Genomic DNA, 20,363 nt, shown 5'->3' on the forward strand with positions numbered 1-20,363 from the left:
TATGTGTGAAATATTTGCTCATCTGAACTGCATTTCAGTAGAGCTTGGCCCTTGGAGAGCCAAGATTTCCTGTGTGACTGGCAAGGAAGGGAGCTCTGAAGTGCTCATTGCCTTTTGTAACTTCACTGAAAGATATGTGTGCTACCAGGGGGAGGCATTTTGTCCTCTGGAGCTTATAAACTGCTTCATGTGGATGAGATAATTGTAGATGGTGCTGAGAAGCTTTTTAATGAAAAGCTAGATTGGAAATGCTTCACTGCTTTCTCTTAAACGAATGCACAATCTGTTTGTAGCCTTCTGCCAGTGAGCTGCTGTAGATACTGTCTGTCTACAAAGCCAAATGCTGTTTGAGGATGTTACTCACACAGATTTGAACTGAAAGCTGTCTATGCAATTGAGGACAGAATTTTACTGTAGATCATATTCATATATGTGAAGTGGTCACCTAGAATGAGAAAAAGAAAAAAAAATCAGATCACCAAACAAAATAAACACGAAACAACCAACCAGATAAAATGTGGTTTATGTATTAAGAGCAGCAGAAGTGTCTGATCATCTTGTTTGTGGATAGATTCTTTCTAATGATTTAGTTGATGCAGATATCTCAGAAGTATCTTACTGATATCTCAAAGACCACTGGTGCCTGCAAGGCTATAGGAGATGGTCAGCTTGTTTTGTGATGCTTGTTTTGCCCTTTATATAGATAATTCCTGTTCCCCCACCCTGGCTCTGTAAGCCTGGCTGCAGCAGTGTTCTGTGGCCTTTCCTTAGTCTGTGGCAGATAAATATGCTGATCCCATCTCTAAACCAGTTTACCAGAGCCACATCAGGGCCTACCTCTTCAGGTCAGGCCACAGGCAGTGCATGTTAGGAAGTCAATGTAGAGCTCTTGGTCTTGCTGGGCTGCTACTGCTGCTTGTTACTTAATGTGTGCTGGCAATGTCATGGTGTGGAAGATGTGAGACACTGAATGGGACCTGAACAAGAGAATATCCTGTGCCATGGTAACTAAGGGTTGTACTCAGTCCTAGGCAACCAGAAAAGATGGACACTCTGTTAAAAGTTCAGAGATTAACAATTTAAAAATTAGGGGAAATCTAAGTGCAAAGAAAGATTGAAGGAATTGAGCATGTTTAGACTGAGAAAAAAAATTCAGAGCTATCCAAAGGGATCTTTAAGGGGAAGGGAAATGTATAGGGCTTACTTTACATATTGGATAAGTGAGGTTAAATAGCAAGGAAAAAGTTACCACAGTTAGACATAAGGATAAACTTTTAGAAGGTGGGGTAGGAAAGCACCAGGCAGCTTCAGGAGGTGAAATTGGTTTTGTCAGAGAGCTTGCTATTAACTTAAGCATGTGTCTGTCAGAAAGGAAATAGGTATGTGTGATCCTCCCTGTGGCAGAGGGTGGATGGGAGAGGACTCTCAGCCTTCCCTTTGGGTGACGCTGCAGTCTGTGTGTCTGCCCAGCCTGTGAGTGTGAGTGCCATTTGCTGCTCCCCTTTCTGCCTTCCCCTGGCAGGTGTTTTTCTGTGGGGCTGGTTTTTTGGGGATTTATTTCCCTCATCTTGGGAATCTCTAAATTGATTTTGGTGTATCTTACTCGATGGATAGCACACGTGAACATACAAAAACTTGAATTACTTAATTGATCTATTTTGGGATTTCTTAAAAGTATGTCATGGCCTGAAAATCCCTGCTTCACAAGCAGAGTGTGCATGGAAATGCTTTGGGAAAACTGCTGCAGAAATGGGAAATGTTGTTGTGAGTGAAAACATGGATCACTCATTTAGAAGTCTAAAAACTCTATGGATTTCTGTTCTTGTGCAGAAAACTAATTTATTATCTGTCACCACAGTACATCACAGAAACAGAAGAAACAGTGAAAGCTTCTCGGAATACAGAGCGGCTAAACCTGTTCTCTTTGGATCCTGATATAGCAGTAAGAGATTCTAAATTGTTTTTTTCAATTCTTAGAAGTTTTAAAGTACAGGTGGCACGAGCTAACTGGGTTAGCTGAGCCAGGAAAGTGGTTTGCACTTCAGCAAGCAACTGGGTATACCCAAGGCTTCAGCTGTGAAGAGAGAGGGGAGCTATCTGTAGTCCACAGAGATTTCTGTACAGACTCTACACTTTGACTGCAGAATGGCTGAGGATGGCAGTGACCTCTGGAGGTCACCCAGTCCAGTCGAGCTAAACTCTGAATGAGCTTAAAACAAGCATTAAAGCAAAGTTTAACATTTAATGTGAGGATTCAAAGAACATTATTTCTTGCACTGGATGTGATTTAAATAGAAATTTTATTTTACTTAAAAAGAAGGCTTAAGTAACAATGGGATCAGTGTATATTTAAACTTGAGCCTGCTGTCAATCAGCTACAAGACCTTTATTCAAAGTATTAAGCGAATTGAAATAGTAATGTGGCATATAAGTAATGGGAAAAGAGGGAAATGCCTGCAATCTCATTCTAAAATGTGGTGTTAATAATCTGAAAATGTGAGTTTTTTTAATCTATATGAGGAGATTAAAAGCTAAAGTTTCAGAAACAGTAAGTAAACAAGAAAAAAGTCTGTTCTAAAATTACAGGAAATCTAATTTGAATCCCTAATTCTGCCTCTGACATTATATATGTCCTCAGGCAATCTTTTTGGTTTGTTTCCTAATCTATAAATTGGGAGTAACACTCATTTACTGTAGTAATATGAAGATACCAAGAGTGACTTTTGAGGTTTTCAGGTGTTTCAGTGGTTGCAAAGACCTTTAAAAAGCTTACTTAGTTTTGGAATATGATGTTTTTTCCTATATATAACAAATTGCCCAACTTGTTTTAGGCATTGAATCCTCAGAAAAGGGAGTTTCCAGGGAGAGACTCAGTGATAAAGCCATTCGAAGAAAAGCCTGCAAAGAGGATCCTGATAACCTGCAAATCCCTCAGTTTGAATCTCCAGGCCTGTGTTACTGAAAATGAAAATGATCCCTCAACCAATGTAAGCTTTTCTTATTTCTCTGTGATTTTTCTCTTTTTTTTTTTTTTTGGTTTGTTGGTTTTTTTTGGTTTTTTTTTTTGTTTTTTTGGGTTTTTTTTTTTTTTGTTGGTTTGATGCTTGGGGTTTTTTTTCTCTTTCTGTACATGTGTTGGTTTGGAAAGAGAAGTGAAAGGAAAGCTGTCTCACACATGCATACTACATTCACTCCTCCTCCCCTGACCATTCCTTTGGACTGAATAATGAAACTGATTAACTTTTCAATAGATATTTTGAAGCTGATTTAGATTGCAGACTTTTAGCTACAGTTCAGTGGAGAATCAAAAATGTTTAAATCCTTGAGGATTCTTAACAATTGCTATAAGAAGAACGAGTTTAAACTGCCAAGACTTATGTAGGGAGGTAATTGAATATCAGTTGCTGGTGAATTGGGTTTTTTTTGCTGGTTTTTTGTTCTGAGAGAGACCAGGAACCAAGCAGATAAAGTTACAGGAGAGAAGGCAAAATAGAAAGGACAGGATGTTTCATCTAGTGGAAGAGTCCAGCTAAAAACAGGACAAACCAGAAAATTTTGCTTATTCTTACTGTAAAAAAAAAAGGGGCAGGGAAAATTGGGATGTAGATGTTAGTCTATAGCTTTTAGTTAGTTCTCCTCTGAAGCAGGAAAGTTATGAGACATCAGTGTCCCAGCAACTCCACTTTCATATATTACATATGAGGCATTGATTTTGTTTGTTGATTTGTTTGTTTTTCATTTGAAGATGACCTCTACAGTGAGTGCAAATTCAGCATGATGTAATCAATATCTTTTTTTGGCAGACTGGAATAACTGTTTAAATAAAGTCACGATAACTGCACCAAGGGCATGCAATATTCACTGCAGAGGCTGAAAAAGCATAGGACACTGTTCCTGTTATGCACTGCTCTTTATCTCCACAGTTTTAAGGTTCTGATTTCTGGACAGCTCAGGTGGTGTTATTCTGAGGCTGATTTATTCTGTCAGAACTGTGGATGCTCTCTGAAGGTTACTTTCAGTCACAGGACTGAATTCCCTGGTACTCTGCCATAGGATAAGTGGGCACTGTCAGAGTGGTTTGAGTGCTGGTTTCCCAGCAAAATGGAACATGTGTTTCCCACAGAATAATACACCCACGCTTTTGTGTTTGTACCAGTAAACATTTTCCATCCCCTGGCATTTGTCATCTTTGTGTTGCATTTCTGACAATCCCTGGAAAGCCCACACTCACTCTTCCCTCTTTTATAATGACTCTGAATCTGCATTTTAAAAATCCTGCGGTGTGTTTACTGGGACTCTATTCATTTACTCTAATAATTAGTTATCCAGTTGCTTTTGATTCTGTGAGTTTCTAAGCTCTCAATTCCTCTTCTGGTACTCTGTTGACAAAAAAAGAAAGCCCCTAAAATCACATGCTTTGAAACTAACTTGGGCAAGGGGGTGTGTGAGTGTTTTTAATGTATCTCATAATTTGTAAATATTTGTTTACTTTCTTTTTTTGTAGTTGCAGAAATCCATTAAAAGATAGACCTTACCCTCATTCTCTCACTTACCCCTGTATTATGTTTCTGGTATTTTCTCTAGGTAGAGCCTTTCTTTGTGAGCGTGGCACTGTATGACGTCAGGGATGGCAGGAAGATCTCTGCTGATTTTCATGTGGATTTGAACCACACTCTGGTTAGACAGATGATTTCAGGTTCCTCGTGTCTAGTAGAAAATGGTGCAGTTGACTCAAGTATTGACTCAAATGAAATGGAAGAACCACAGGTCAAAGGGTTCCCAGAAGAGTGGCTGAAATACCCCAAACAGGTACTCCACGTGCGACTTGCATGGCTTAGTGACCTGTGTGACTTCTTTAGAAAGATCAGTAGTATTCTTTTTCATTGGAGAAGTCATGTATACTACCAGTGGTTCTTGTTTTCAAGAAAATGCTTTTTCATGTGTTGGTTGTACTCATATACAGCTTTCTGAGAACCCTGTATAGACCATTTACAATCAAAACTGTGATAAAAGTTAGTGTCTCTTATTTAGCGAAACCACCCATATTTCCTGTGCTCTTTGGGTCCATTTTCTGAGCTCTTCCAACCAGCCAGACAAAATCACAACTCAGACCAACACCTAGATGCCTAGATGCTGCAATAATCTCAAAGTGCTTTCACATTCTTGCTGTTGCCATAAGCTGTGTGCTGAAACAGCAGCATGTGTTACTTTTCTCTTCCTTTCATTCCCCTGAGGAATGACTGGTTTAGGCCAGCTTTTAGGTGCTGCCCAAGAGAGGAACAGTTAGGTTAGACCATGCTAACATGGTCATACTGCTTTTTGACTTGAATCAGTCTGTTTGCAAGGTGCTGCATGTGCACAAGTTGACTTCACCACTAATACAAAGATTTTCTTTTCCGTCTGTCTGTGTTGAATAAATCAAGATAATAATCCTTAATACTCGTTTCTGGATTTGGTTTGTTACTGTTTCCATGAACAGAGAGCACTGGCAGTATTTCCTTTCTCCAGTACTGCTGTATATTTTTGAACTGTTCTCTTTTATCCACAGGCTCTTTTCTCCATAAGTAATCCTCACTCTGAGATTGTACTAGTGGCAAAAATAGAAAAGGTGCTTACGGGAAACATTGCCAGCAGTGCCGAACCTTACATTAAGAATCCTGATTCTTTTAAGGTAATGTAACAGGAACATCAGTTCCTTCTCTGTAGCTTCTGCGTGCTGGAAGCTGAAGGCATCGCAAACCGTACTGACGAATCTCAGCAGTGTGTGGTTGCTGAACAGGACAAGCTCCCGGGAGCCCCATGCTTCAGAAAGCAAATGTCCAAGTTCACTGACTGAATGAATGAAGCTCCATTTTGCCTGCAACATGCAAAACCATCTGTGGTGCATTCCTGTGCTGGTTATGCCTTAGTACAGGGATATTCTCTTTCAGCAATCTTTTAGAAATTATGAGCTAGGGAACTTTGTACATGAGCAAAGTTGGCCTAGGCACCTGTCTGTCTCTGAGAGCAGGCACTGCACCTGCATTGGGTAATTACAGAAAACCAGAACAACTTTAATGCAGTTCTGAATAAAGGAGTGGTGAAAGGGTTTAATTTGTCAGCAGCATCATATTCATCTTGTGATGTGTCTGCTGTCCACCCTGGAACCTTTTGTTATGAACAATATCAGGCCAAATTATTGTAGTGATGCTGTAGCCTCTTCAGCTTGCATGTACTTTGTGCACCATTTAAGGTGTTAGAATGCTATTGATGAAATAATTCACATTTCCATTTTTGCAGTGGGCACAGAAAGTGTTAAAATCCAATAAACAGTTCTGCAGCAAGCTGGGGAAATACCGTATGCCATTTGCTTGGTCAGTGAGGTATGTACTCATTCTTTTCATGATTTTAATAAGCATCTTATTGCTTATTCCCTTGGACTTCTATCCTTTTATTCTTTCCCACTTTTTCTGCCTGAAGCTAAGCAAAGCTTTCTCTCTGGTCCAGGACCCCGGAATATCCTGCAGTTTTTTTGTTTCATTGCCCTATTTTTCTCACAGCTAAACGTCCGTTACTTGCTCATTAAATGTTACTGTGGTGGAATCTTTTCTTCAGGTGTGTAGTGAAGTTGCCAGGGAGCAGCAAAGGTAGCTGATGAAATATCAATTTATCGTGAGCTCCACCATTCATTGGGTGCTAAAAATTGCCAAAGAGATGTTAAAGTCACAGTTCTCATAAGAATTTCCTGCAAAGAGAATTGTGGTCTGAAAGAGAGTTGCAGTGGCCACCTAGAAAGTAGGTGCATAGGTGTGAAGCTCTGTTCTTGTTATGATGCCTGTCAAGTTTTAAGAAAACTCTAACCAAGGACTTGAAGTGCTTTGGGGGTAATATTGAGGGATTATGGTTCAGGTACTCTTGCATTTTTTGTGGTTAGTAGGTGATGGAGAACTTCTATTTTCTCATTTGGCAGGTCAGTTGGGTTTTATTGCAGGTCAGCGCAGTGGCAGTAATGGATTTTTATTCTTTCTCTCTCTCCTCCTGTATAATTTTTTGCTGGTCTCACCTCAAGATTGAGGCACCCCTGTGTCTTTTGATCCCCTTTTAGCAAACATGGCTTTTTATTTCCTTTTTTTCTTCCTTGAAGTTTTGATGTAATTCCTTTCTCTGTCGTCTCCCTTTTATCTTTCTCAGTGTTGTTTAATTTCTTCAACTTACTGCTGCCCTGGAATGAGAGAGCTTCCTAATGGAGACCCTCCTGTGTGTCCCTGTGACAGCTCTCCTTTCTTTCTGCCATGTGTAGAGCAGGGAATATAAATTTTTATATTCCCTATAAAAAGGAAAGCTTTCAATTGCCAAGTGAAAACATTCCTCCTTCTCTGTGGCTTCTGTTCTCACAGCAGCAGGCCAGGTGGAGAGCTGCCTAAAGCTCTCAGTAGGGAAAAAGGAAGAGCAAGTGCTGGGTGAAAAATTCGTGTTGTGGCATTGCCCGTAGTTATGAGAGAGCTCTGTGGTGTGTGCTTCTTCTGGGGAGCACAGAGCTCCAGAAGGGCACAGTTTCCCATGACATGTGCAGAGGAAAGCTTCTGATTTTAGAATATGGTGCTTAGATGGCAAAGAAGGAAACATGCAGTGAGGTATGGCCATTTGAAGCGTTCATTTATTTTTTATTTATGTACTTTCTTTCTCAATATCCAGTAAGAACAGGAGAGGTAAGTGAGTGCTCAAGAGAAAGGCTGATAATGTGTTCTGATCTGTCATTCCAAGCTCAAGGATGCTCATAAATATTTGCTATGTCTGTGTAGCTGGAGGACCTTTCATCAAAATCATATTGATGGGTTGATAGAGACACTTTTACCATGTAACAGACTGTGCAATGGCAGGTGGTGCAGGCTTGGCACCAGACTGACCTGAAGCTTCCTATTAACTCTGCCTGCCTGCCTGTGCTCTGTGGCAGTACCATCAGTGATAACGTTCTGCAACTCAGCCCTTGCTGTAGCTATCTTTAGGTGTCATGATGATTTTAACTAGTTTAGGGTCTGGCCAGGCACTCATGCGTATAAAGAAGGCTAGAACATTCTTCCACAGCTTCAGCAAATCCTGCCAAAAATAAAATACAGAAAGGTTTTCTTCTCATTTTGAAAGAAGTGTATTTTCCTTTTATAGGATTCCCCAAGCGTCAATCCCTTGTTGCCTTGTGGTGAGAGGGAGTGGGCAGGAGCAGGATTTGGGCTGTGCCCCACTCCCCTGGTTCTCAGCTGCTGGGCTGTGTGTTCCACAGCTGTACTGCCCAAGTGCATCACGGAGTGTGTGCCTCAGCCCAGAACTGTGGCTGCAGCTCTGCACTTGCTCTGCCTAAGGGAAGTCTTTACAGACATGAGTGAAGTTTGCTGTGGCCTCTGTCCTTGTGAGGCACAGAGCACCCTAAATGCCTGTCAGGCTGAGGGGCATTGAGAAAATATAAATTCCACACTCATTTACATCTATTTGTGTATTAACATTGCTCAGGTCTGACTTTGGTAAAAGCGGAGTATAAAATCTATTTCTGTTTTCACAGCTTGAAAACAGAAGTTTCCACATGAGGCTATCGCGCTACAGGGGGAAAAAATGGTTTGGCTATGATAAATAGCAAGACCCTGGGTTTGGAAATGTGTTTTCCAGTTAGTTCATTCTGGCATTAAGCACACTCCTGTTTTTGTGTGGAAATTTTCCCTCCTTAAAGCAGTTACAGATGGCCGCAGTGCAATTTTTATGTATGCATTCAGCAAGCCAAACTCTTGACAGCTGAGTATTGCACATGTGACTGAAACTCTTAATTAGCTCCTGTGGCACCAGTTTGTTAGCATTGCTCAGAAGCATGACTCAGGGTTCTTCCCTGATTTCCTGCTTGGAAATCTGGTGTCTGTGTGCTCTCGCAGGTATAATTACGCTATGTGTTAGAATTACAGTGTGTCAGAGTCTCGTATTCCTGCCAGAACTGCCAAAGTTTGCAAATATCTGCCTCAGCTACATATTGTAGATGTGGGGCGAAAAACTTCATTCACAGAGATTAGTTTTTACACTCTTACTCCTTCAAACCTTCTCCACCCTTGTAAACATAATGTTTTGGAACCTAATATTTGACTCCTTCAGCAGCTTGTGCAGCTGCTGGTTTGGTTTAGCCGCTGTAGGTTGAGGTAGCTGAAGGCAGTGAGACTGCACCGATTTCCAGTAGCTGCAGATCTTTCACTGAATGTCTAACCCTGGAGGTGAGCAATTTTCCTGCAAATCATAAACCACTACTTCAAAAGTACTTTTTTCAAAGTTAAATGATGAACAATGTGTAGGTTTTCTGTGCTCAGAGAATTTTTTTAGGATTGTGGACAATCAGGTAACAGTGTCAGAAGAGCAGAATCATATAAACACTTTAAGTACTGAGATAATGTTACAGTTTCTTTAGTGTAATCTATTAACTTGCTTACCTCTAAATTACCACTTTCAGAATCTCTTCAGGAGTTTAGTTCTGTGAAATGTTTCTTATTAAAACATCTCAGTAAATAAGTGCCCAGCACTAAGGCGTTGTTAATGTATTAGACTAATATTGGACCCCTGGACTGTAGAAGTTTTTAAAGCATTTCCTTGTTTTGACCTGACAGTTGTCATTCTCAAATGCCTTCCGTATGTTCCTTGTGACAAGGAGCACTTTTGTTCTGCCTGCAAGGATCTAGCAAAACATGGGATTGCAGTTACTTGACTGCAGCTGTAACACATTCAATACTTGCCGCTCTGGCAATTCTTCAGCTTTAATAATTGCGGGGAATGGAGACACCAGTACAGTTTTCCCAGTGCATAAAACATACCTTTTTTAGAAGGATTATCTTGTTTTCAATGGACATCTAAACTACTCATGTGGTTCTAAGAACTTTATATAAATTGAGTACTTTGTGTAAGCTGGAGAGATGAAAAATATTTCCATTTTGTAGTAGTTTCATGCCTTTAATTTTGTCCTGGGTGCATTATTTCAGTGGGGATATGCTGCTGAACCAGTCCTAGAAGGTAGAGCGTGTGATAGCCAGGGAGCGCTGATACTCTGGAGCAGTGGTTGTAGGCAGGACGACTCTGTAAAGCCCTTCTGACTCCAAACCAGAGGGGAGGAGTGCGCAATCATGGAAGCTTTTGGGTTTGAAGAGACCTTGAGGATCATGATGCTGTGTTCCTGAGCCTCCTGAAAGGCAGTGCTCAATACCACTGACCCAGAGTGAGCTATTTCCAGCTTCATTTCCTTTTCACTTGTATTCCCAGCCCTTCCTTGGTGAGTGCCCCTACACTCTGCTGCACTGAGCAGGGGTTTGTTCGGTGCCAGAGCCTGCACTGGAATCAGTTAATAGTTTCCAGCAGAGCCTGGTTTTGCTCAGCATCACATTGCAGAGCCCAGTGGCACAGCGGAAATCACTCACCCAATGTTTTGGTCCTCTCTGTTAGTCTGGAGGAGGAAGCAGTGCTGAGTCCAAGAAATATCATAGTGTCACCAATACTGTAATAATTATTAAATCTTTTTTCTTTCCTTTTACTTTTTTCTGACAGCAGTTTAATAGAATTTGTAGAGTAAGTGGTGGCTGCCAGAAATGAGGTCTGGTTTCTCCCTAGTAAGCTTTTTGACATGGTGTATTGGTGTGGACCTTATTCCCTCCAACAGCTGGAGGCAAAAATCTGATAGAAGAGAGTTGATCATTACAGTTGCAAAGAACTGAAATAGGGATGCTTCTCTCAGTTAATTAAGTTAAGATACGATGCATTTATACTTATTCTTGGGATCCTCTTCCAAAGGTTTGCTCCGTTATTTTGCATCTGGCAACAATTTGTCCTGGCATCAATTCTTCTTCTCACTGGCAGTGGAACAGAGAAGTAAATTAAGGAAGCAAGATTGGCCAAATGATTCACAGAACAGCACTTAGTGTCAAGAACATTTTACTTCTGTTAAGCAACGATTTTCATACTACAGTTGAATCCAAGGTTGATTAATTTGGATGGCTGTTACGTTATCTGGTCCAGCCAGCATGTGTGACCCTTGAGGATATACAAAGGGCACTGGAGTGTCTTAATTAAATCCTGCAAGTGTCAATGAGCAGGAATGGAAATGTCTGGAAATGTCTTCCTGTGCACACAACAGCTGATATTTATTGTTCTCAGTTATAGATGGTTATCCTTCTTTTCCATTTTGTTGGACACTTTGTAACTGGTTCATCAAAAATTTAGTTGGTGCTGCCCAAACTTGTTTTGTGGAGGAATGCTAAGCCACAGTGAGCTGGTGTCATGCTCCTGGAGGACACAGGACAGATTTAATGCACAGGAGCACTCATTGAGGTCTCTAACCTGTGTTTCTTTATGTGGTAGGAGGTGGTGGTTGAGATTTGACAGCTTGCTATGATTTCTGTTGTTTAAAATTATAATGATTTTCCTTGGATAATAACTTCTTGGATGAAATTACCTATGGATGAAGCCACCTATGGATGCACAGAATTCTTCAAACTGATTCCTTGAAATAAGGAATCAGTCTCTTTGTTGAAGTGAGGAGTCGTGTCCATGATGGGTGAGAGGCTCTCACTCAAACCAGGTCTGAGGTCTTTGCAGGACTGGGATTCACATGGAATAAACTGAAATTGGCTTTGCTCCTGCAAACATAAAGTTTGGCAATGCTTTCTAGGGTGATAATCTGCAGAGAGGCCATGAATTTCTGTAAGAATTCATATCACAGCTTTGTTAAAAGATTACAAGACAATTTCAAATGCTCAAATATATACATACATATATATATATATATGGATGAGTGTTTATAAATAAGCCATTTTTCTTTCTTTATAGGCCAGTGTTTAAAGATAATCAGGGAAATGTTGACAGAGACTCCCGATTCTCACCTTTATTCAGGCAAGAAAGTAATAAGATTTCCATGGAAGATTTGATTAAACTAATAGCAGAATACAGAAGGTAAGGAAAAGTTTCTAATTTGCTTTGAAGCTTTATAAAGCTGTGCAGAATAATGGTTGCTGGTTTTTTTCTTCATTTAACACAATGTGCCAAAGTGGCCATGTTAAATTTTATTATATTAGTTTTTTCACATTAGGTTATTACCTGCCAAAGAGTGCTTGAGGTTGGACTTTCCAGGAAAATTGAAACGTCATTTGGCACATTAAAATAAATGTTATTATAACCTAAAAATAGTGATTGCTTAAATCAGCTTTTATCAGGGGAAGATGCAGTTGAAGTACTCAAAAAGAGAACATTATCTCAGGGGAAAAAAAAACGAGAAAAAAGAAAAAAAGCATTTTTATGGGTTTCCCAGCTCCTTGCTTTTGTTTGCTTGAGTTTCCGTGGCAAACTGAAGAATGGACATCAAAAGTAAAAACCTTCTCCAAGTGTTTTACAGTCTGGAAATTACTGAACAGAGGTTTGGCTGAATAGTCTTCCACACAGGTATAAATCAGGTTAATCCTAGAGCAGGGTCTGTGTTTATACTGGATAAGTGACATGAGAATTGAACCGTGTATTTCTTCTTGTCCCTTCTACTCTAAATGTGCCTAAAAAGGAATTCATCTAAATAATTTCTTTTCCATTTATATTTAAAAAAAAAAATCATAGAAAGATTGACTGTCAGCCATGGGGCTTGGATCAGGCCCTTAACTTCTTGTGCCATCTTGCTGTTACTGGTCAGGACACTCTACTGACTATTCATTAGTGTCACCACTGCTGTGTTTGTGTCTCTAAAACATCTTCTAGACAAAAGAGATTTAGCATCATAGTTTTGGCACTACTCAAATTGCTTAGGCACAAGGAATATGTCTTCGTCCCTTTTCAGCATGGTACTTGCAGAAGCCACAATGCTGTGAGCTCCTCTCATCCCAGTGCTTATTGAATTCCTTTTAGGGAATATTTTAGAAAGTAAAAGTAGGTAGTTAATTCTCATAAATTTTGCTTCATCACTTTCTTTGTCTTCTACAAAATAATATTGCTTGCAAAAAGAAGGCAGGAATGAGACTAAGGAAAAAAAAAAGGGACCACAAACCAAATCATATTTTATTTCTGCTGTTATATTTGATTAGAGTTTAATAGCAATAGGTGTATCTTAAATGTGTTTCATGTATATTTATATCTTAAATCAGGGTCTGTTTTTCATTTTAGATTAATTCCTGTGATGGTATCATCTCTATTGTTCTAATTTTCTAAAATTTTTTCATTTATCTCATTGCAGGGCGGAGAAGATTAGCAAAATACAGACTATACCTGGCTGTTTGGACATTGCAGTTGATTGTGTTCCTTTGGAACATCCAAGTATGATTCCACTTGAAAATTAATTATTCTAATTACATAGGATATTGTCATAGGCTTTCAATCCATAATCATGCCTCGAGACAGTTCTGACAGAAGTGTCCATTGTGTAGGAAAATGTATGCAGGGGAGTGTTTTTGGTTTGTTGTCATTTAATTATGCCAGTCTTTGTTTCATCCTGTACCTGGCCAGATGCACCCCAGTTTTTAGTGCCTGTGAAAGAGGAGAAAGAAACCACACTGCTGTATCTGGCCTAGAGCTACTTTTCCCCATCCTGCATGGGTTGCAGAGCACCTGCATTGCTCTGAAGCTGGCAATTTCCTCTTGTACTAGGTTAGAGGGAAGTAAAATTTGTTGCGGTGTATGTGAGGGATCACAAGCTTCTTTCAGCTTCCTCACACCATATTGGTATTTTCCTGGGCGTTATTCTATGATTTGAGGAAGGAATTTGTAGGCAGGGTCTGTCCAATGGCTTTTCCCAGAAATAGTTCTGGTAGCTCTGGACATCCCTAAGTTGGTGGCCCCTCTCAGCTTGAGTTCCCCATAAAGTTAAATGCCTCACTGATTTAATGACATAGGAAGAGAAAGTATTCTCTGTCCAGTTTTAATCTCTCCCAGTCTCGGTGACAGAGTGCTTATTTTCATCTTCTGTTTCTTGATCTGATTTCAGTTATCCCAATTACATCATGTATTTGATCTAGTTCTGCACTGCTCATTTCTTCATTTTATTTATTATGTTATTAGATAATAGAAAAACTTAAGCTGTTGAGCTGTAAAATTGATTAGAAGCAGTATCTCTCAGTACTTTCTGCAGAAATTGTCCATATACCAATGGGGCTCTTACAGCATTAAATGTCACCAAACACTATGTTTGTGTCAAAAGGGGTTACCAATGCTGTCCAGTTTAACTCAAGTGAGAAAAACCATTTGAGGATGACATATTGCCACTGTTCTGAGGTAATATGTAAATTTAAGGCATCTCAGCATTACTCATTCTTTGTAAATAAAGGCAGGATTTTGCATGTTCCATCTCAGTATTACTTACTCTTCATAGTAAGACTGTAAAAACAAACACAATATGTGATGGCTCTCTTTCCTTTTCTTTTGAAGACTGTGTAACTTCATCCTTTATTCCAATCAAGCCATTCCATAATGTAAAAGAGCATCAACCTACAGTGGAAGTTGAGGAATTCGTGCAGGAATCAACGAAATATTCTCGACCTTACAGAGTGTACAAGAACCAAATATACATCTATCCAAAACACCTCAAGTATGACAGCCAAAAACACTTCAACAAGGTACAGTATGTGACTGATTCAGGCCAACATGGGGTAGTCATACATTGCATGAACTCTTTTAGGAGTAATGGAGTACTTACAAAGGAGAGGAAAATGGTGATGTCACTGAGTTGGCTTTTCATCTTTTTCAGGATTTGCAATGATAAAATATTGGTACAATTTTAATGAGTTGAATCTATGGGTTAATTTTAAGTTGTACTACTGGTGCAAAGAGAGAGAATGTGGTAATACCTTCTTCACAATTTTCAGAAGGGCTTTATGGTAATGACATAATGTGAGCAGATAAAATTAATCTGGATAATTTTTGTAGTTCTTAAATGAAACCTGAGTACCACTTGTGTTTTCATGTGGTTGAAAACTAATTAAGGATAAGATATAGGTAAGTCCTGTCACTTAATAATCTGCTTCTACACAGTCATTTTGAGGCCTACCTTGCATTTTGCCAGTTTTTCTTGGAATTTTTATTTCTAGTGATATCACTATGATTTACAGGCATTATAAATATTGATACACCATCTGCACATTTCTCCTGGATTCTGAAAAGACCTTCTTTTAGCTCTGTAGTTTGCCTGAGTTTTTATGGGTACCCCATTTCTGATCTAAACTTTAATATGCTCCTGTCTCTCCAGGCACGGAATATAACAGTGTGTATTGAGTTTAAAAGCTCTGATGAAGAAGGAGCAAAGCCATTGAAGGTGAGCTGCAAGAGGAGTATATTCAGAGCATGCTATTTCTGAGGACATTACTTATAAAATCCAGGAATAAGGGCGATACTAAACCAGAACAATTAAAGAGTGGGTGTTGTCATACATCCCTCTACATTTGCACTGTGGTTCTGTTAGAACCCAGCTAGTCATAGTGATTCCATTTTGTAGTGCTAGCTTTCTGACTGGTGGAGGGGAAGGAAGATAGTATTAGAAAACTGAACCATTTTTTACAGTGCATCTTGCTTATTCTAGAATTTACCACTTATCCTACATTTCTCATAGAGCTCCGGACACTTGGTTGACAAGAGTGATGCACAAAGTTAGAAAGACCTGAGACTTAATTCTTAGCTGTGCTGTTGCCCAAGGTCTGTTGCATAGTCCAGTTGTGGTCTGGTTTTCCCAGCAATAAATAAAATTGCCATTACTCAGTAATCAAGAGTGCCCAGACAGGACCTTGCCAGAAAAGAGATTGTTAACAGGGATAGCTTTTGTAACATTGGAAAGTCAGTAAGAGCACTGTATTGTGCATTGAACTGCATAAAAGTGAAATAGATTTTGTAAAGCTTTTTGCAGAAAACTCTGAAATTGATAACAGCAAGGAACAAGTCTAAGGAGTCTGCATTGCTTAATTGAGCATAGGGTAATTTTCACAGAATCAATGGACTTTTACTGGAAGTGTGTATAAAAAAATCCAGGTTTGAGCACTTAATACATTTCTTTTAATATTTGATAAAGTAATGATCAATCTTTCATGATAGTGTTTTAAATGTACATACATATTAGATATACCAATACTAGTGTCTTCAGCAGAATTTCACAATGTAATGAAAACATGTTACTTTTATCAGTGTATTTATGGGAAGCCAGGTGGATCATTATTTGCAACGTCAGCTTACACTGCTGTGCTACATCATTCCCAGAATCCTGATTTCTATGATGAGGTCAGTGTGCTTTTTCTTTCATTAAATGTCTGCCAATCCCACATGTTTGCCAATGAGACTGAAAAATATCTGTACAGAACGCTTCTGTTGCAATGGCTTGTGTATCTGGAAGGGGCTGTGCTATGTCGATTGACATGCTGTCTCACGTTCTGTTTTTTCTTCTTAAATCAACTCAGTGAATTGTTCCTTTTGTAAGATGTTCTGAGCACAGTTAAGATGCTGTAAAATTAATTAGGAACAGTCCAGCTCTCTAAAATGCACGTCTGGATAACATTAAGGGTCCAGCTGCATCTCTGAATTTAATGGAAACAGTAAACATTATGATGAAGTGTGGAGCCAAGTGTCAGAACAAATCCCTTTCTGAGATATAAGATCTGCATCGGGGCATTTTTGTTGATCTAGTGGTCTGAACAGAATGTACAGTGACGTGTGGTGGCTGCAGCAAGGCATTTAGCTGGTGCTTTTGAGGATGCAGCTACAGAATAGTTTATGTGGTGGCCTTTGCCAAATGTTAGTCGCACATGCATCTTTGTTTCACCAACATCAAGTATTGATTCCCCAGGCTTCCTGCAGGTGAACTGAATTTCACCCTATCAGTGACTGGTGTGTTTGAGGGCCTGTGAATGTCAAGTCTCTGTTCTGGATTTTCCACTACTGCTTTTTGTGTAGTGGTAAGACTGGCAAACAGCATAGAGTGTTTAGCCAGCATTTTCCAAACTGTTCTCTTAGTCAGTGAAATTTCCTTTTTTCAGTAAAAATTTGCTTTCATAAAATTGCAGAGGCAAGATCAGCAGATAATCTACAACTAGGTGTGAAGTATGAATTTTAAGATTCCTGTTTAGGAACTGAGGTGGAACTTAAAGCATTAAATTTTTAGAGATACTGAACTCCTTGCTAATCCTTTACAAGATATGTTTTGGGTTTAACATGTCTGAAAGCATCCTTCATGTGATGCTAGTGAGCCACTTGGTTTGGGGAGATTACTTTAAATTTGAATGAGGAGCTGAATTCAGATGTTAATAGCCAATTTGGCTGGAAGAGGTGCGTGCACCTGTCCTAAATGTCCCTGGTAAAGCAACTGCAGAATGTAAAAGAATGTAGGATGTTAAGGTGAAAGTTGTCTTAATCTCCATCTCTGAGTGCCCATTTTATATCTATGTTTATGGTATTAGGTTCTTACCCATAAGCTGATTTAACAGTGGAAGCATTTATCAATGATTTCTAACCCTTACTTTAGCATAGGATTAACTTGGATAAACTTCATCACAGCTCACAAGAGCAAAGGGTCATTTTTATTAGTTCTTATGGTAACGTGTTCAGATTAGTTTGTAGTTTTATTCCAGTAGGTTAATAATACCTGAAAACCAGTATGTAGGATTCATGGGTAGCATGATACGGGACTTAAGACTGAGCAGAAATCATAAATAAAAGTTTATTTTCATGTCAGCCTTTATTACTTGGTCTTTGCCATGAAATGATGATGAAGCAGTAGCAGAGATGTCATTTTAGTTTTTAGTTTGGTCGTCCTGAAAATATGAGCTTGGGGCTGGCTATTTTATGGCTGCTAAAGTGCAGGTGATCACTTCTAAGCAGAGTCCACCACTCTTTAGTTCTGTCCTCTTTCATCTTACACTCTTTCATCATTAATGTAATACTCCTCCACACAACAAAGTGGGAAAAAAGCTGTTTTAAGTAAAAGTGATAGATGATCATCATAAACAATTTCCTTAAGTGATCATTTATTACCATGGGGCAAACATTACCCAGTAAAGGCAGGCTATAGTTAGACCTCTGTGTAGAGAGATGTCACTCATTTAGCCCATCTCTGATGCCTGGTTTAATTGATTTTTAAACTAAAGTGAGGTGTAACATTTTACATTTCAGGTGAAAATTGAACTTCCCACTCAACTCCATAAGAAACACCACATTCTGTTTTCATTTTATCATGTTACCTGTGACATAAATGCAAAAGCTAATGCCAAAAAGAAAGAGGCTCTGGAAACACCAGGTACCTGTAGTAGAATTACTTTCAATTATAAATATACATTATGTACATTCATATAAGGATTTCAAAGTTTTTGGCTGGATGTTACTGTCTTCCTTTGAACTTTAGAAGCTCTTTTTTCCAAAGAGTCCCATTTATTTGTTCTTGTGCACAGTGGGGTTTGCCTGGCTTCCTTTGTTGAAAGATGCCCAGTTGGCTTCCCAGGAACACCACGTGCCAGTGGCCAGCAGCCTTCCCCCCAACTACCTGAGCCTTCAGGAGCCATCGAGTACAAAGGTATTCATTCACACTTCCATGTTACTCAAATGGCACAGAGCATCCATTCGCAGGTGTTTTTCATGAGATCAGACATTTGCATTTTGCTGGGGAGTGTAAAGGGTAAATAGGGTTTCTGGTTTAGAAATACTGAATATAGGAACTAATACATGCAGCACTGGACTGAGCGTCCTATGTTGCTGATTCACAGGTGTATATGGAAAAAGTGTATTTTATTTATTCTACAATGTTGTAACTCCTCAAAATGTGTATCAGAGTGGTCAAAAAGAACTCTTTTCACAAACTCAGGCCATATGACATTCATTCTCCAGCTGATGTGCTCCACAGTCATGATTCATTCTCCAGTTTTGTGGTGTGATATCATATTTTCCCGCTGATCCAGTCCAGCTTGGATTATTTCTGCCTCCTTGTGTTTGTTTTGCTATTGTCATGAGGACAGGGTGGGGCAGGATCTGGTCCCTTGAATGGTAGCATTGGTCTTGTGCTGAAAAGTGGCTTTGTATTGCAGTGATGGTGTATGTGAAAGCACAGCAGCCAGGGCGGTTCATGCACACTCATGTGCAAGGCTGTGCACTGAAAATTGATGCAAACTTGAATAAGTAGGAAGTAGGTGGGGAAATATTTTTTTATTGTTTTTGTTTTAACAGCAGATTGGCAGTGATATAAAATGGGTAGACAATGGGAAACCACTTTTCAAAGTCTCTACTTTTGTTGTATCAACAGTAAATACTCAGGTAAGCCAGCATTCCTCTTAGCTCTATGACCTGCTTACACACAGGAAGTGTCAGGGAATGTCTGAAGGGGGGTTTAAAATCTTGTATGAATTTGTTTCTATAACATTTAAAGATTATTTCAGTGCAGAATGGCAAGATGCCAGCGATGGAATACACACTTTAAGGATGAAATACACAGTTCAAGGAAAAATAAAAATTGCTTAAGATTATACCAACAGAAAAATTGTGGAATATCAATTTAAACAGCAAGAAAATAAATTGTAAGCACCAGGAAGAAAAAAAATCTGGCCTTTGAAATGCCTTAGATTGTGAGGGAAAAAATAATTATTCACAGCACTGAAAAAAGATTAGTCAAAGCACCTGGAATTTAGCAAGCTGTGCTGGCCAATGGATTGGACTAAATAAATTGATTTTCTTTCTGTGACTCAGTATAAGATGGTGGGGACCAAGTGTGTTCATGGGTGTCACAGGTGATTGCTGTAACCAGTATTTGCTGTAACTGAATTCTAGTCATCTATAATATACATTAATGTGAATGTTTCCTATTTTAGGATCCATACCTGAATAACTTTTTCCATCAGTGCCAGGAAAGGGAACAGGATCTATCTCAGCCTCCTACCTCAAAATTTATCAATTCTTGTAAGGTAAAGTAACCTGCATCATGGATTGTGCTATATAGTTGCATTTAGGGCTTTCTCTCAACTCATCCCCCACTGCAGAGTTCTAACCATGGCCCAAGTTTACCAGGAGGCAGAGGGTCTGTGACAGCTCCAGTCAGATTGACTTGATGGGACAGATGCACTGCTGGTCACACAGCTGCCTCCCATCCCTTCTCATTTAGAGCAGGGCTGCATTTGCCCCAGCAGCTCTGCTAATCCAGCCTGTGCCAAAGCTCAGATCCCGTTAGGGGATAATGCAGTGTTGCTCCAGTAATGTCTGGGGAAGAGAGTTGTAGCCTGTAGAGCTGCAATATTCCTGCTAATCCTCTCTTGCCTTAAATAACTTCTATCCTTACCTGCTCTAAAAACCTGGATGCTATTCAAAGGGCTGCTCAGGGTATTTGGGGTGTATAAATCAAGGGTGCTTGTTGCCTGTCAAGTTCTGAAACCAGAAAGAACATCTTC

General features: G+C 39.5%; 1 protein-coding gene across 19 annotated transcripts in view; it reads left to right on the plus strand.

Moving 5' to 3' along the window:
• DOCK10 (dedicator of cytokinesis 10) overlaps nt 1-20,363 on the plus strand; it is a 144,943-nt gene that overhangs the window by 81,868 nt on the left and 42,712 nt on the right. For 18 of the 19 annotated variants that reach the window (XM_039556901.1, XM_039556900.1, XM_039556902.1 and 15 more), the window contains exons 10-23: nt 1,859-1,942; nt 2,832-2,987; nt 4,585-4,809; nt 5,549-5,671; nt 6,280-6,362; nt 11,818-11,940; nt 13,202-13,281; nt 14,389-14,576; nt 15,206-15,271; nt 16,132-16,224; nt 18,109-18,232; nt 18,384-18,505; nt 19,153-19,239; nt 19,791-19,883. In XM_039556901.1, the coding sequence (XP_039412835.1) occupies nt 1,859-1,942; nt 2,832-2,987; nt 4,585-4,809; nt 5,549-5,671; nt 6,280-6,362; nt 11,818-11,940; nt 13,202-13,281; nt 14,389-14,576; nt 15,206-15,271; nt 16,132-16,224; nt 18,109-18,232; nt 18,384-18,505; nt 19,153-19,239; nt 19,791-19,883 (1,647 nt within the window). The remainder of the gene's footprint in view (nt 1-1,858; nt 1,943-2,831; nt 2,988-4,584; nt 4,810-5,548; nt 5,672-6,279; nt 6,363-11,817; nt 11,941-13,201; nt 13,282-14,388; nt 14,577-15,205; nt 15,272-16,131; nt 16,225-18,108; nt 18,233-18,383; nt 18,506-19,152; nt 19,240-19,790; nt 19,884-20,363) is intronic. The other variant, XM_019289902.2, reaches the window with a different exon arrangement.

Source organism: Corvus cornix, chromosome 9 (assembly GCF_000738735.6).
Source record: "Corvus cornix cornix isolate S_Up_H32 chromosome 9, ASM73873v5, whole genome shotgun sequence".
NCBI classification, from domain to species: Eukaryota; Metazoa; Chordata; class Aves; order Passeriformes; family Corvidae; genus Corvus; species Corvus cornix.